Source organism: Rhipicephalus sanguineus, chromosome 2, assembly GCF_013339695.2.
Source record: "Rhipicephalus sanguineus isolate Rsan-2018 chromosome 2, BIME_Rsan_1.4, whole genome shotgun sequence".
NCBI classification, from domain to species: Eukaryota; Metazoa; Arthropoda; class Arachnida; order Ixodida; family Ixodidae; genus Rhipicephalus; species Rhipicephalus sanguineus.
Window position 1 is genome coordinate 15,246,762 of NC_051177.1, and position 16,481 is coordinate 15,263,242.

General features: G+C 48.0%; 1 protein-coding gene across 1 annotated transcript in view; it reads left to right on the forward strand.

The window, feature by feature from the left end:
• Positions 1-1,049: 1,049 nt before the first annotated feature.
• The window catches only part of LOC119382447 (FRAS1-related extracellular matrix protein 2), a 266,202-nt gene continuing 250,770 nt past the window's right edge, over positions 1,050-16,481 (forward strand). The window contains exon 1 of the mRNA XM_037650153.2: positions 1,050-6,061. Coding sequence (XP_037506081.1) covers positions 1,081-6,061 — 4,981 coding nt within the window. The 5' untranslated portion in view covers positions 1,050-1,080. The remainder of the gene's footprint in view (positions 6,062-16,481) is intronic.

Here is a 16,481-nt window from a genome sequence, read left to right on the forward strand (position 1 = left end):
CTCATCGACGCTCGGTTATGTTAAGCACCTTTGCGGTGAGCACATTTTTCCTTTTTTCGACAGCCAGATTGTGCCTACTGCTTGTCTTTTTCCTCCGTCACCAAAAAAAAATGTGTGTTGGCTCCATCTTTGGCTGGCGGCCAGTCAAGCCACAATGCGTAGATAAGTTCACTCGTCTTCACGTGTGTTGTCCACCACAGACCACAAAGGTCTCGATCAAACGAGAAATACTGATAGCTTTTCCTGTCAATACGTAGACTGACTGGCCTGTGATGGAGTAACGTGGAACGGCATAATAAGGACGGCTGAACAAGACAAGTAACAAACGAAAAGAAAACGCACCTAAAAATACAAACAAGTGCAGCTGAGTGCTATGCGTAGTGCAAAACGATATCTCTCACTCAGCCAACATGTCCCGGAGAAACATACAAACAACGCATTCAGCGCCCCGTCCGATCTCGCCTCCGATAAGTCGAGGCAAGATCATGCATTCAACGCGCAATAACGACTTCTATATGCTGTCCATATCACCTCATGCTATGCGGCTGTGCAATCTGCAAGGTTCAGTCCTAAATGCACAGTAGCAAGGGGTCACTGGAGGGGGCGACGGCAAATGGGCTCTTTGTAAAATACACCCGGTTTGGATGCTTGTATAAAATATGTAGAGCAGTGAACGGGGAGGGAATGCACAATGGAAGAGATCTGATCCAGCCGCTTTGTCCATTTACGCAGTTCTTAACGGGTGTGAAATATGCCCTCGCGAGTACCTGGGGAGGGACACAAGCTACGCGTGTTGTGCCCCGAACCTGCAACAACAGTGGTGTCAGCGACTGCCGGCGAGTACTAGACGGTCCCGCCCCAAGGACACGCTGCACCTTTGAATGCGCGAAAAGTGAGCCGACGCGAGTTTGTCCACGGCGCCCTTTTGTAGCGCCTTCCTCACAAGGGAGGGAGCGATACCCGCCCTGGGCGAGTGACGCGCCGGCAGGGCGAGGAGAGGCGAACCGAGGGCGAGAAGAAGGCGGCCCGCTCCCAGCGAGACGAGCTAAACATGAAAGTTACCGCCGAGTCGGCAGCAGCATGTCAGCGCTGCTCCCGCCGCGATCTCCTCTGGCCGGCGGACGCAGCGCATCGCTCATGAAGCGCTGGCTGCTGCTCACCGCCGTGGCCCTGGTCGCAGCCGGCCTCGCACCCACCGACGTGATTGTCAAGAACCAGCCGCTGACCGTGTCCCTGGGACGCTCTGTGTTCCTGAGCCCGTCGGAGGACCTGCGCATACGGGTCGCACCGGGAGACCGCTGCGACGTGCAAGTCGTTCAGGCAGAGGATGGCGAGCCCGCTTCCATCCTGTCTTGGAGTCGGCCCGGAAGGCTGCAGCCTGCATCTTTTCCGTGTGGATTTGGCTTCGGAACTGTGTCCTACACGCATTTTGGGTCCAGGATAACACCGCTTCTCGACAGGGTGCGACTCCTCGTCAAGTACGAGGCCGAGGATGAGACGCTGATAGTGCCCTTGCTATTGTCGGTGGAGGTGTCGCCCGAGCCGTATCAGATTGCAGTGAAAGTGAACGCGCTGTCCGTGCCATCGATTGGGGGTGAGACCGAGCCCATCAGTGAAGACGTCCTTACTTTCAGTGGCGTGGAACCGGGAAGTGTGTGCAGGGTGCGCGTCTTAACGGAGGTTCACCGGCTTCCCCGTCACGGTGAGTTGGTTGGTGACGTCCCGACACAGTTCACAAGTTGCGAGTCTCTTCTTAGAGGCGACGTCCGGTATCGCCACACCGGTGGTTCGCATTCATTCAAATGGGACTACGTACCGTTCCTCGTAGAGGTCACCGATTCCTCAGGCCATTCATCGAGGAAGGAGCGCTTTCACTTACCCATAAAGATTGAAGCAGGCATTGAGAACTCTGCTCCCCAACCGACTTTCGCGTCTGAGCTTCGCCTCGACGTAAGCCAGTTCATAATGACTCCATTAACTCCCGCCGTGCTCGCTGCAGATGATCCGGATAGCGACAGTGGCACGCTGCTCTTTAATTTTAGAACAGTGCTCGGTCCTGGAGAGGGACATTTCGTGACAACTGATGACCGTCGTGTGCCAACTACCTCGTTTTTCCAAAAGGACGTGCAAGCCCTAAAGATCGCTTACGTGCCCCCGCTCGCACAATCTAATGACAGCCGAGTGTTCCGAGTTGAAGTAGAGGTGGTCGATCCAGACGGCGCGACTTCGGACCCATTCTCTCTCATGATTGTCGTGAAACCGACAAACACTATGGCTCCTCTAGTTACTAAGAACACTGGAATCACGCTGATCGAAGGAAAATCGAGAAAAATTGGGGGCAGCTTAGCTATCTCGGATCAGGATAACCGCGAAGACGTCCTCTTCACCGTCGTTGACGGAATGAGGCACGGAAGCCTTCTGGTGGATGGTGAGGAAGCCGACATGTTTACGATTGCCGACTTGGACGAAGGGCGCGTCGCTTATCGACACGATGGAAGCAGTACAAGCACAGACAATGTTGTCTTTAAAGTGAGCGATGGACGACACGACGTGGAATTTCTTTTTCCTGTCACTATTTACCCGGTTGACGACGAACCTCCGCTATTGGATATAAACACCGGCATCACGATCCACAAAGGAGAGGACGCCCAAGTTTTATCTCGCTACCTAAGCGCCACCGACGTTGACAGCGATGATTTCGGCATTCTCTTCGAGCTACTGCCCCCGTTTCCAGAACATGGTACATTGCTGGTGAAGAAGCACGAAAAGCCACCCAATTCTTTCCATTGGCTTTTCAAGGATGGCTTGTACGAAGCAGAGGTGACCAAGTGGGAGCAGGTAGATTTGCTCGAAGGAAACCTCTACTACCGCTATTCGGGAGATCACGTTTCCGAACCAATCACAGACCGCGTCTTTTTCCAGCTCTCTGACGAAAACGAACCGCCAAATGAATCCGGTATAAACGAGTTTTTGGTCAGGATTCTTCCTGTTGACGACTTGCCACCGGAGAAGCACCCTGACGCCACGCTTCATCTCCTCGTAGAGGAGTTCCAGCTGACGGTGATCACGAAGAAGGAGTTGCGTTACCGCGATCTGGACACGAAGGAAAAGGAGCTCCGCTGTCGGATCACTCGGCCGCCTTTCGACACGGACGCTAGCAACGCGATGAGCGCTGGCTCAGTAGTACGCATGGACGAACCGGACACAGATGTCACAGAGTTTACGCAGGCCGAAGTCAACCACCATAAAATCGGCTACCGACCCCCATCGGCGGAACTGGGAATTGTTCCGAGGATAATAAACTTCGAATTCGAGGTGCGCGACAACGGTGATAATGTCATCGGCGGTCAAGCCTTCACGGTTCTCTTGCAGCCTGTAGACAACAAACCGCCCGCAGTGCACAATCGTGGCATAACTGTTACGGAGAAATCTTCAGTGGAAATCACCCTGGAGGACCTCGACGCGATTGATACGGATACGCCTAGTGAGGAGCTAACTTTCGTTGTGCTTAAGGTTCCCGCCTACGGAGCAATTCGATTGGGGGGAGATGTCTTAGACGAAAACGATTTCTTCAAATGCTCAGACATCGCGAGCGGTCAGTTATCATATGAAAACATGGGTACCTCTGGAAGAAAAATGGACAAGTTTGAGTTGGAGGTTCGTGATGGAATACATAGAGTTCCGGTGACTGTTAAGGTAAACATTAAACCACTGTCGGAGGAATCGCGTGTTCCAAAAAGGCCCGGTACCACCAATGTGCTCTTGACTGCTAAAGAGGGGGGCAAGGTTTTATTGCAGAGTCAGTCCTTCAATATACAAAACATTGTTGACCATGCAGGTAGTTTTCAATTTATTCTAACACATGCTCCCAGACAGGGCAGCATATTTAACAGTGGAATGAAAGCAAATCGGTTTTCTCTGCAAGATCTTCTGAAGCGAAGAGTCTTCTATGTTCACAGTGGCATCGAGACTGGTGTAAGCGGTTCGAGTGACATATTTCAGCTCAGTATTACTGATGGCTCAGGAATAACACGAATGGATGATGCTCTCGTTCATGTGAAAGTTGAGCCTGTAGATTCGGTACCCCCACGAATTCTGATCGGACCGTCTCTCGCCGTTCCTGAAGGCGGCAAAGCCACGATCACGCGTGTACATCTTTCGGCTACAGACGTGGACACGAATGATGAAGATATCCTCTGCAGTATCGACGTGCAGCCGAGCCACGGGTACGTCGAAAACGCGTCACCTCTGCCGGGCTCTGAGCGTGTGCATACAGGCGTACCCGTGTCGGCATTCACAACGGCAGAAGTAATATCGGGTTGGATAAACTATGTCCAAAGCATACATAGAGGATTTGAACCACTGGAGGACAATTTTACCTTTGTTTGCTCCGACGGTGTGAACACTAGTCCCAAGCATACGTTTCATGTGCAGATAACGCCAAAGAACGATGAGATGCCAGAGATAACGATAGACGAGATAACTGGGTCGGAAGGTTCTGATATATCGTTAGAGGAGATTGTCACGCAAGCAGCAGACATGGACAGGCCCAGTGACAAACTGACATTTCGGGTCACGAAACCACCTCTGCACGGGAAGGTACTGTCGACCCGAACGATGCAGCTGGAAACATTCGACAGCGACGACGTGGCGGCGCCGTCCTTTGTAGTTTACAGGCATGACGACAGCGAGACGACATCAGACTCGTTCGAGCTATCTGTCAGTGACGGACAACACGAAAGTCGCAAGCAGATTTCTGTGATCGTAACGCCGGTAGATGATGAAACACCTCGGCTCGTGGTCAATGATGGCTTGGAGGTGGGATTGGAAGAAAAGAAAGCCATCACAAACCGCGTTCTGAGAGCCGAGGACATCGATTCTGATGATTCCAGCTTGACTTACATATTAAGAGACGTACCTAGGCACGGGAGACTGCAACTCTTGAATTCCAGCACTTATCAGCCTTCGCGCAATTTAACCCTAGCGTCTAACTTTACTCAGCAAGATATTGACAATGGTCTCATCTTGTACACGCATACCGGGGCGCCCGGAGTCCGCGATCTCATTAGACTCGATGTCACAGACGGCACCAACTCGCTAATCGACCAGTACTTCTGGGTCACCATCGAGAGCATCGACGTTGTTTACCCGGAGGTTGTGAATCGAGGAGTGAGACTTCCCGAAGGAGGCAAAGTGACGCTCACCACCGCCTCACTGAGCACGACAGACCTGAACAGCGATGACGAACGTCTTCGGTTTGCCATAACCCAGTCGCCCGGGAAAGGGCATCTCGAAAGTTCAGATGCCCCGGGAGTGATCATCAGATCCTTCACGCAGCTCGACTTGGCGGGAAACAAAATTAGCTACGTTCACACAAGCAAGGATGAGAGCAAGCTCGACAGCTTTGAATTCGAAGTGAGCGACGGCCGAAACTCGGTGTTCCGTACTTTCCGAATCGCCATCACCGACGTGGACAACAAGAAGCCCGTAGTGTTCATCTCACCGCTGAGACTCCGCGAAGGCACTGAGCGCCTCATCACGCCGTTCGAGCTAAAGGCCGACGATATGGACACTCCGGACAGGAGCGTCCGCTTCCGCATCATCCACAGGCCGCTGCATGGCCGCATCATCATCGACAGGTCCCGCGAGGCCACCTCCTTCACCATGGCCGACCTCGGGGACAACAGGCTGTCCTACTCTCACGACGGCAGCGACACGAAGCGCGACAACTTCACTTTTGTGGTCAGCGACGGCGTCCACGACGACTTCTACGTGCACCCGAACGTGCAGCAGCCGACGCGCGAGCCGCAGCTGTTCCCCGTAGAAGTAGTCGCGGTGGACAACAGCCCTCCCCAAGTGGCGGTGAACCGGGGAGCCTTCGCGCTTTCCTACTTGGATGGATCACGCCGGCTGGGATTTCGCTTCGACAGTGACGTGCTGCGCGCGTGCGACAGCGACAGTGTGGCTGCCAGGCTCAAGTACGTGGTGACCGTGTTCCCCAGCCACGGAATCCTTGTCAACCGGGCCGTCGGCAACCGGAGCGTCGTGGAGTTCACGCAGGGTGAGGCCGAGCTCCCTTCGTTGCTTTGCTTTCGTGTCAAAGGCATTTCGAACCAGCAAACGAGTGACAGTTTCATCATCAAAAACTTCTGTACATATATCTCATCCGAGTAATTTCGTCATGCGAAGGAGGCTTCGGGGAAGCCACTAATTATAATTTCAAGACATTGTGTAACACATCTCAGGGGCAACTATCGTAGAACCTACGCCAACTTCAAACTTTTCCTGAGCCCATATGATTTTACAACTGTGTGTCGAATTTTGTAAACACACAAAGTGCATTATTGGCAAAACTTTCATTTCGGTAGCTGAACACTACATGCAGGGTGTTTTTTTTAGACAATACAGATTTTTAATAAAAATTCTATTATAGTACGGCCCCTGTCGTCCTCGCAAACGAACTCTTCGCCGACGCGGAAAAAGTTTGCCGCACCTAAAGTTGCATTAAAATGAGTAAATAATGAAAGTTCGTTAATAAACTTTTAATGTTTACCTTTAAGGCTGTTGTTTATATGGAAAAGTTGTAGGGCGTCACAATTTATGGCATGTCCATTTTTTTTAAGTTCCAAAAAACGCACGTAATTTGAGATAATAATCGCCGAAGTTCAAGACGCCGATCGAGGCGATACCGAAACTGAGCGCATTGGGCGCGCAAGAAATCCGTCAGCCTGGTGACGTCAGACCGGAAACTCAATTTCGGTATCGCCTCGATCGGCGTCTTGAACTTCGGCGATTATTATCTCAAATTACGTGCGTTTTTTGGAACTTAAAAAAAAAATGGGCATGCCATAAATTGTCACGCCCTACAACTTTTCCATATAAACAACAGCCTTAAAGGTAAACATTAAAAGTTAATTAACGAACTTTCGTTAATTACTCATTTGAATGCAACTTTAGGTGCGGCAATGTTTTCCCGCCTCGGCATAGAGTTCGCTTGCGAAGACGACAGGGGCCTCACTATCATAGCTTTTTTATTAAAAAATCTGCATTGTCTAAAAAAAAAGACACCCTTTATTGTTGTGTACGTCTGCTTTTGTAGAAAATTCACATTTCAGGTGTTCGAACTCCGTTATATGCCATAAAATACGTGCGCTGGTCAGCAGCACAACATCGTGCACAATTCGGCTCAGAGATTTCAATAAGGTAGAGGAAATTTCACGCAATCTCGCTGCTCTCTGAAATCATTCTTGAAGGAATAACGTAAGATGATCGTTGTATAAAAACGTACGTTGTCTTTAAGTGTTCCTGGAAGTTTTAACCCCCATATGTATGACCATCGTTCACAGGCTCATACAAATAATCTTCGACAACACGATCGCCGTGTAGATAAGCGAAGCTGTGCCATCAACTACTGCTCGTCGTAATAAAATAGGAATACCAAAGCGCACGAGAGAAATGTATACCGATCGATTCAGTCGTCGAGAAATTATCCGCGAATACCTCTGCCCGACTGACGCCAAACGATAAGGCTAGTTCATCAACTGCATTTATTCGTATTCGGTTGTGTATTTTCCTGGCCGGCGGATACACACATTAAATGCTTCTGATAACACCCTTTTTTATGGCTGTGCCAAAGCTTCTCCGTGAATGCTGCCAGCATACGCGCACGTCTTCCCGTGTACGCGAGGGAGAACGCGCGCTGTTTGTTTTCGAGCGTGCTTCGGCGCGCATGTTATTGCCTACAAGACATTAGGTGGCTATTGCAAAATGTCGCGCCTTTATTTTTAGAAATCAAAGCCATAACCACGCGACGATTATTTATTTAATTGACGTGAACACGGGAAGTAAATAGGAGAAATATTAACGAATTAAGTAATTAACGTGCTCTGATTCGCTTAGCGAGGCAAAGCTATTATCGGTTATATTTTCGCAACCGTACTATACACATGCGATCACGTTGGTATCGTTGCGTCTATAGTGCGTGTTTCACGTGCACAGGCAGCGACACGCATAACTCAATCGGAGCTGACTTCTTGCTGGTACACCTTCGTTGATTCAAGCAGGGGTGATCACTGTGCTCTTGACGTATATAACGAATCCAACTCAAATTTGTGCTCATCAGCTGTTATAAGGTTTACGAGGGTGCAGTAATCTACACAAGTTTGACGGCTGGTTGGCTATATGCCGCGTCCGGTGCCGTAAGGAAACTCGGGCAGCAAGGCGGAGAGACTGAGATGTGTTACTGGCTTTGATAGAACATGCACGGTTATTAGCCACGCCCGTGTAACCATGTTCGAAGAAACAAGACCAGTTCGCGCCTTTATGGAGAAGCGCATTCGCCTGTGTCGCTCTCCCTATCATGAGTTCAGGGTGTAATCTTTGCAAAAACTTGGATGACGCTTGACCTTCGCCTTCAAGAGTAGAACTCGATAGCGTAGTCGTGCCCCGCGCGCGCCTCGCCTTCTCAATTGCTATCCTGGCTTCGGTTCTCGGTGCATGCCTCAACCGTGCCGCAAGAAAACGAACGCCTGTGCGCGCAACATTGGCCGTTTCAAACCATCCTAGAATGCCTACGGCAAGTACAGTTGCGCAGTGCCCACTACGCCATAATTCTTTCTTTTGCGAATCAGCGAAGGGCCCACTACGCGTCCGTAAGGCAACACGCGAACCTACGCAACTGCTCACTTTGTTGATGCTTTTGCTGGTGATGATGATTATAGATGTCTGAGCGCTTTGTAAAGGGTGGGCCTTTAATACACCCACTCGTTGCGCAATTCACATATTTTGACGCCTGGCGCGATTCTACGCTTCTGCCATGAAATATTACATACCTAAAGGAGACTCCTCCCACTACATGACGTTCATATAGTGTTATTTTCCAAAGCAGTTTCAAGCGGTGGCGTGGCTCTGTGGTAAAACACCTGCTTGCCACGCAGGTGGCCTAGGTTCGATTCTCACTCGAGCCGAATATTTTTATTATTTACTTTATTTGCATCTTTCTCGATTTTTCGGTCACGGACCACGCTGATCTTTCGCTCACAACCAACGAGGCCGATGCCGAAATTTCTGTGAAACTAGCTCTTTAACGCCATCGCGTTAATACCTGATTTAGTGTGACATTTCTACAGTCTAAAATCCTCAGCCGCAGGCACGAGTAGCTTCACGTAGCCGTCTGCGTCTCGATTCAACCTGCTGGATTCTGCCACTGAACAAAGTGCTCTCGCTCGCTAGCTATAAGCTAGGTTATGTAATTAGTTATTGTCCCCCGTAAAGTTATTTGTTCAGTCATTCTACAACTATGCAAAATCTGTAACAAGGTTTTGCTCTCCACTGCCGTTCCTCCAAGCACGTCAACTGCGATTCGCTGTCGCAGAGTTTACGAATAAAGACAGTTGCTCAAGTAGTAGTGAAAACCTTTATTGATCAATAATGTTTCTGGGCAAGCGGGTGGGGTCCTCAAGAAGGACACCGAAGTAGAAATCGCTCTGTTTGCATGTGGAGGCCACATCTATCCTATAATAGGTTAATTTTGTGATTAGCTCTTCGAATGTTGTGGTCATTGTGACAGCGCTAGCTTAGGTATTTCTTTAAGTTATGCACTGGAGATTTCAAACCACCTAGCCTACTGCTGTGACGTATCTCCCGCAAGAGCAGCACCGCAATTGGGTAGCCTTTCTGAATTTCCAGCCTAGTCTCCCGATACGGTACACTACTAAGAATTCGCTAAAAGATTACTATCATCAAACTACCTGACGCAGATAAGACAGTCGTGGTTTCCAGAGTGCACCTGAATGACCGCTAAGGCTTTCTCTTCAGCTCTTGAATAAACACGAACTCTTCCGATACACTCCATAAATAAAGCACCACAAGATAACTTCTTGTCCTGGCTACACAGATACATATCGGCGGTCAGCGATTTCCGGTGATGATCGGTGTACTTATTACTAGCGGAACTAAAACGGGAACAAATGAGGAAGCACACAGGACGACCGCTAGACTTCAACTGAAGGTTTTTACTTCCGACAAATGACATACAAAGTGTTAACCACAAAAAAAAAAAACATCTAAACACGTGCCAAGCTACGTGTCGCGCATGCACCCTTGCAGGAAGCTAATCTCTCTCTCTCTTTGTGTGAGGACTATTGAGGGTACACTTACGCACCTATGTGCGTCCCCGTGTATTCCCTGCCTCGCTCAACTGTCCTCACAAAAGAAAGTGAGATCAGCTGACTGCAAGGCTGCATGAGCGACACAGGTGGCTTCGCACGTGCAGCTGTTGACGGAACGGTGGCGATACAATCAGCTTAGATGTCTTTGTGGTTACCACTTTGTATGTCATGTGACGGAAGTAAAAACTTTCAATTGAAGTCTAGCGGTCGTCTGCATCCCTCTTTTTAGTTCCGCTAGTAAAAAGTAGAGACCGGATTTTAGGCAAATGCCTATTTTGTTCTTCGCGCTCCTATCGCGCCATTTTGATATGTGAGCATGAATTAGAGGTTAAGAAGGCATTTTAGAGTGTTTTTATATTGCCCATAAATGCCTATTTTTGGTGTTCGTGCCTAAACGCTTACAAATGGCTATAAATGCCTGTTTTCAATATTGGCGCATATACGAACACTATTTAGCCTCAAGTTTCGCTCCCGCGTGCAGTTTGAGACCGTTATTCACGTAACCGCGCAACAGTGCTTGTTCGGAAGGGGTTCAACTTAGTCCTCTAGTTCAGGGGTCTCAAACTCCCATCGGCCACCGGGCAGCAGCGACTAAATTTAGTCCCGCAAAGGGCCTGTACAATGAAGAAGTGAGAAGCGGGGGGGGGGGGGGGGGGGGGTTGAGCAATATGCCAGCTACCGTTGCCATTTGAAAGAAGGCCTTTCTCTTATCTCGTATATGGGTCATTTCTGAAGGGGATTTGGCGTCAGGATTCGAGAAACATCGATATCGATCGCCACAATGCCTAGGATGTGGATCACGATTCTGAAGTATAGAGTTTTTGCTCCGCGGTTATGTTTCAGCACAAGGTGACCGCATGTGGTGCCTCACGAAAAAAAAAAATGCTTTAATTCACACCTGTGTAGCTTACCCGAACAAAGGGTTATGAATCACAATAGGCGAGAAAATAATGCGAGCACCATGCATTTAGCAATGTCAGGGGCAGTCACAGAGTCAAAAAAGAAAAAAAGCGACGACGACTGTCATGTGCGGGCCGCGGCCGCTAGCGAAAGGTCGGCGGGCCGCATGTTTGAGACCCCTGCTCAAGTTCAATTAACTCTCGGAAACAACCGCTCGCAGCAGTGAAGTGGGACACGCCGGCGAACATTTGCCGCCGCGCTAACATTGCGCGAGCTGTTGGCGAATGCGAAACCACGGAGAGCCGTCAGAGGAAAGGAAAGTGACGAGCAAAAAAAAAGAAAGAAAAATTGGATGTACACGTGGCGTTTTCTTTGTAACTGACTTTTTAAAGTGTTCGCTGCAGTAGCGTAGGCAGAAATTTCTTTCGAGGGGGGGTGGTGGTTCAACCATACTTTGCGTATGTTCGTGCGTGCGTTTGTATATGTGTGTGTGTGTATATTACGCATGCAAAACTGAAAAGTTTCGAAAGGGGAATGGAGGGCCCTTCCCCCCACCTCCCCCCACTCCGCCTGGCTACGCCGGTGGTTCAGTACCAGGTGAGAAATTGGCTGTACGCGATTTGACCAATTGGGGGAATCCGCCACTTCTGGTCCTTCAGCGATCTCGCTATCTGCTCCTGCTCTGCCCTTCTCAGTTATGCCGAAAAGACACCCAGGAGTGTGTTGATTCGTCAGTGGATACTTGACTCACCGTGCAGAGCACGGGAGAGACCGTGTTCTGCGAACCGTGCTAGGCAAAGCACCACTGCACGGCTATGTTGAACTGTTGGCGTCTTTGCGTCATCTTAAGCAATAACATAATTGTTTTATTGTCGTAGATACACGTCACGCACGCCTTCGTTTGAAATTATTTGCATTTATGTGAATGTTTATTGTGCATATATTTATGATATCGGAGGCATAAAACGTTGTTTTGCCTGCCTATTTGCGGCGCTTAAAACGAGCTTTCTTAATGCCTAAAAATCCGACCTCAAGTAGTACGTATTCAAGTCAGAGCCAACTAGCCCAAATTTAAGCTGCACACTTACCCCGCGTGATGCATTCACTCTTGCCGAGTACGCAGCAAATGCGAGGCAGCCAGAATGCGTGCGAGTCATTTCATATACTGCCCGTTGGTTTATCAACTAGCGGCTCTTTCTCTGCTGGAAGAAGGCATTAATGTGAAGAACGAATTAAAAAGAAAACACATAAGCGCGTCTCTTGGCCAGATTTGATTGTGAGGCCAGTTGTTTTCTTTGCTCGAGAGCCACAGTTCGTGACATATCTGCTTCACAGCGAACGAGATTTACGTGCGTGCATGAGTGACAGACCGCGGTATCTGTCTGTATTTCTATCTTGGTCACGAATCATTTTCTCGCCAATTTCAGCTACTGGATAGCGCAAAGTAGAGCATCGGACTGATCCGCTGCTTTAAGGACTGCAGCGAAGCGGGCTCAAAATCAACCATCCAAAATACTTTGGTCATTGGCTACCTTCGGTGAACCTTTCTTGCGCCAACTTGCGTCATTGTGTATGACGCATGTATAATAATAATAATAATAATAATAATAATAATATCTGGGGTTTAACATCCCAAAACCGCGATATGATTATGAGAGACGCCGTAATGGAGGGCTCCGGAAATTTCGACCACCTGGGGTTCTTTAACGTGCACCTAAATCCTAGGCACACGGACCTCAAACATTTTCGCCTCCATCGAAGTGTATGGGGCACGTAAGTGCCACTCCTTGTAATGATCATCATCACATATAGAAAATATCGCCACTAATTATACACACCCATCGAGAGATAGAAAGATAGTAGCATTAACGTCACCATGCACCTGCGACGGATGTATGCGTATCCGTTTGTTTGTTTGTTTGTTTGTTTGTTTGTTTGTTTGTTTTATAAGTAACTGTTCAGACAAATTCCACTATTCAGAAAAGACTTATCCCGCTCTGATTCACGTAAAGCTCTTAGGAAAAACAAATATTCATGGGAACCCGTCTTGATTTTTCGTGCTGTTTGAAAGACAACATTGGCAGAACGAGGCATGCAGTACAAATTATAACGTTTGCACATTCCGCTGCCACAAGTGCTCAAACCCATTACGTACTCTAAACTGTATAAGTAGTTTATATTGTACCGTAGACGAGAGAAATCCCATTACTAAAGAAATTAAGGCAGCTTCGAACTGCTGGTGCCAAGCCCGAAGGAAGTGCGCAGCTGGGCGGCCTGCCTCGTTTCTCTCTTTCTTGCTCTTTTACTCTATCTCTGTTTTTTACACCTCTTTTTATCTCTCTTTATCTCTCTCGCTCTTTCTATATCTTTTCTCTTACCTCTCTTTATCTCGCTCTCTCTTTTTTCTATATCTTCTTTGTGCATGTTTCTTTCCATACCTCTCCCTCTCTGTCTATTTCTTTCTATGTGTTTGCATCCTTTTCTGTCTTTCTTCCCTTTAATACTCTCCTTCTTTCTCTCTCTGTGCTCGTTCTTTTGCCCATCTAAGTTAATGAATCCCACGCCGGACAAATCGCGCACGTCTCTGGGAGCGAAGCAGAAGATGAAGAAGAGGAAGAAGAAAGCGCGTGCCGCTTCATTACGATGACAGTTTTCTATTCGCTCTGAACGGACTAACGACCGGCTTATAAACAGCTCCGCTGTTCAAATGTCAAAGATGAGATACAATGTCTTAGCTAACAGAACAACATACGCTGGTTGATTTATTCTTCTAATTTACTAATACCTTCAAGGCCCGAAAGCATTACAGAGGGCCACAGTTGAATGTTACCTTCCTCAACTTAAACAGCAATTGCGCCACATGTAAAATTTGCAGCTTATTCGAAAAACAAGAAAAAAAAAAACGGCAGACCTGCGCCCAAAGTGCAGCACTGTCACAGCGAAAGCTGCAAGAGCGGCATTTCTAGAGCCCGTTGTAAACTCTCTTGTGGATACTAATACAAGTACACTAGCAACGACCCACTAGTTACGTAATTCGCATTGTGTGACGCCCGGTCGTTATTTAATTCTCCCACCACGCTTTATAACATACGTTAACGTGAGAAAGAGAGAGAGAATTAACTTTATTGAGACCCCGAGGAAATGGACACTGGGAGCCTTATGGGCTTCCTTGGCAACCAATAGAAGTGCACTTGCGAGGAACCCACTACGCTATAAATCATCATAATTTTTGTGAAGTAGGGAAGCACCCACTATGCCATTTTTCGTCATTCTTCAGAGAACTGTGGTACCCGCTAAACACCTTTGAGGCATTATGTGCACTTTGTTGATGCTGTGGCTGATGACAATGAAGAATTATGGCAGACGCCTTTGTAGTGGGTTGGAAGCATGCAACAACCCACTCGTTGCGCAATTCGCATTGTGTGACGCCTGGTTGTTATTTTACTCTTCTACCACACTACATTACATATGCTAATGTGGTTCCTTCCCGACATGAAGCCTGTATAGGGTCTTTTTTTCGAAGCAGTTTGCAGCACTGGCATGGCTCTGAGGTAGAATACTGGGCTCCCACGCAGAGGGCCCAGGTTCGAACCTCGTTCCATCCCGTATATTTTTCTTATTTAGCTTTTTTTTTTTTTTAGCGCGATAGTGGTTACGGGCACCAGCGGCGCCAAGAACTGCCCTTGTTGCGATCTCATAACAGCTTTCGCTGTAAAATGGTGGCGAGAAGTAAAAGTGACCAGATGAAAATAAACCTCAGTAATGGACTCAGCTATATGAATACGCTTTTCTGGTGCATTGCCTACTGTCCACGTGACCTGGCCAAGCGCCACAAAATCACAACGTTGCGTCTGCGCATGCTACATACCCTCTTTCGATATGTAAAAGTTTAGCTTTTCTTTTTTGAGTCGTTGCAGTCTCGCTTTCACCTCACGCTTGTTCCCAGCCCCCAAACAAACTTCGGTCTTACTGAACAGAGGCATTGCGCATCTTTAATCTCAGTGTAATGATTTACGTAATAAATTATATCATGACGCCTCCATGACTTTCCTTAGCAAATTTACTGCATGGGTATTTTCCAACTAAAAAAATTACACCGACGATTACGATACTCCCTAACGTGAAATGTGAGTGCAGCCGTGCGCGTGTTTTCATTTGGCGATATATTGAGCCAGATAATTTTAGATATGTATGTATGTGCAGTTTACCTAAAACTCTTCATTTCTATTTTTACAATTTTTTGATGTAATATTTTCTTTCTTTTCATTTTTTCTTTATTTTTCTGTTTCGGTGGCGCCACCTGCAATTACAGAAAATTCTTTGTTATGTTTATCTTTTATTTTCGCCTTTTTTTTTCATTGTTTATTGCTCTTTCTTTTATTATTATTTTCTGGTTCGGTGGCGCGAACTGCGGGTCAAAAGAAGAGCGTCGCTTGGCTTGAGGCGTTCGAACTAGCAGATGGGAGACACAAAAAAGCAAAACAGGAGAACGTTCGCTCGGTTGCGGCGAGGGACAACAGCTCTCAAGTTGCGCCCAAGAGCTGCACTCTCAAACTTAATGTCATACGTGCAGTGAAAGGGCGAGCAGTGAATACCGGACCGCTCTGTCAGCCCTGATGCAAACAAGCTTCCCACGCGCGACATATTACATCATGCTGCAAATAGCGCGCACTCCCTATAGACTCTGGCAGCATGGACTCACAGGGAATATGAGCAAGAGCAATGAAAAAGGAGAACATTTGGGCGGGAATTTCCGCGAAGCGAGAAACACGAGACCCAAAAACACTCACTACTCATGTTTTTCTCACGGTCGACGCCGCCCTGCCCCAAAAAACGCATCATAGTGATGGCTCAAGTGCACCAACAAATTTTCGAAGCAGAAATGAAAGGTCAAGAAAGCACCGAGATGGGAAAAAAAAAATTCGACGAAAAGACGGGTCTTAGATGAGGGATGCAAGAAAAAAAAAAGGGGGAAGGGACGAGCTACCCGTTGCATAAGCCACTTATCGAGGCGTTTTTGGGGTGCTGACTCCACATGGAAAGAAAAACGCCAATGAACAAAGAAAGGAAAAATAAAGAAAAAGTGAGAGATCAAAATATTGTAGCAACAACCGAGAGCGGGCTCATCTATCTGCCTTGTCACGGCGTCATTCGAGCTTCGCATCTGGTCACGAAACAAAGAACGGCTTTCGAGACGCGGGAACCGCAAAGAGCCGTGCGAATTCCAAGAGCGGAGGCACACGCCATGTGCCGAGCAGTTTAGCCGTGCCTATATACCACTCCGACATACAGCCGTGCGCACGAAGCGTTTTCTTTGTTTCTTTTTTTTTATTTGCAGCTCACTAAGGGTTATCTCATTGGAACTATCATTTCCGTCCTTCAAAGTACGTCGTATCAGTACGGCAAGGTATT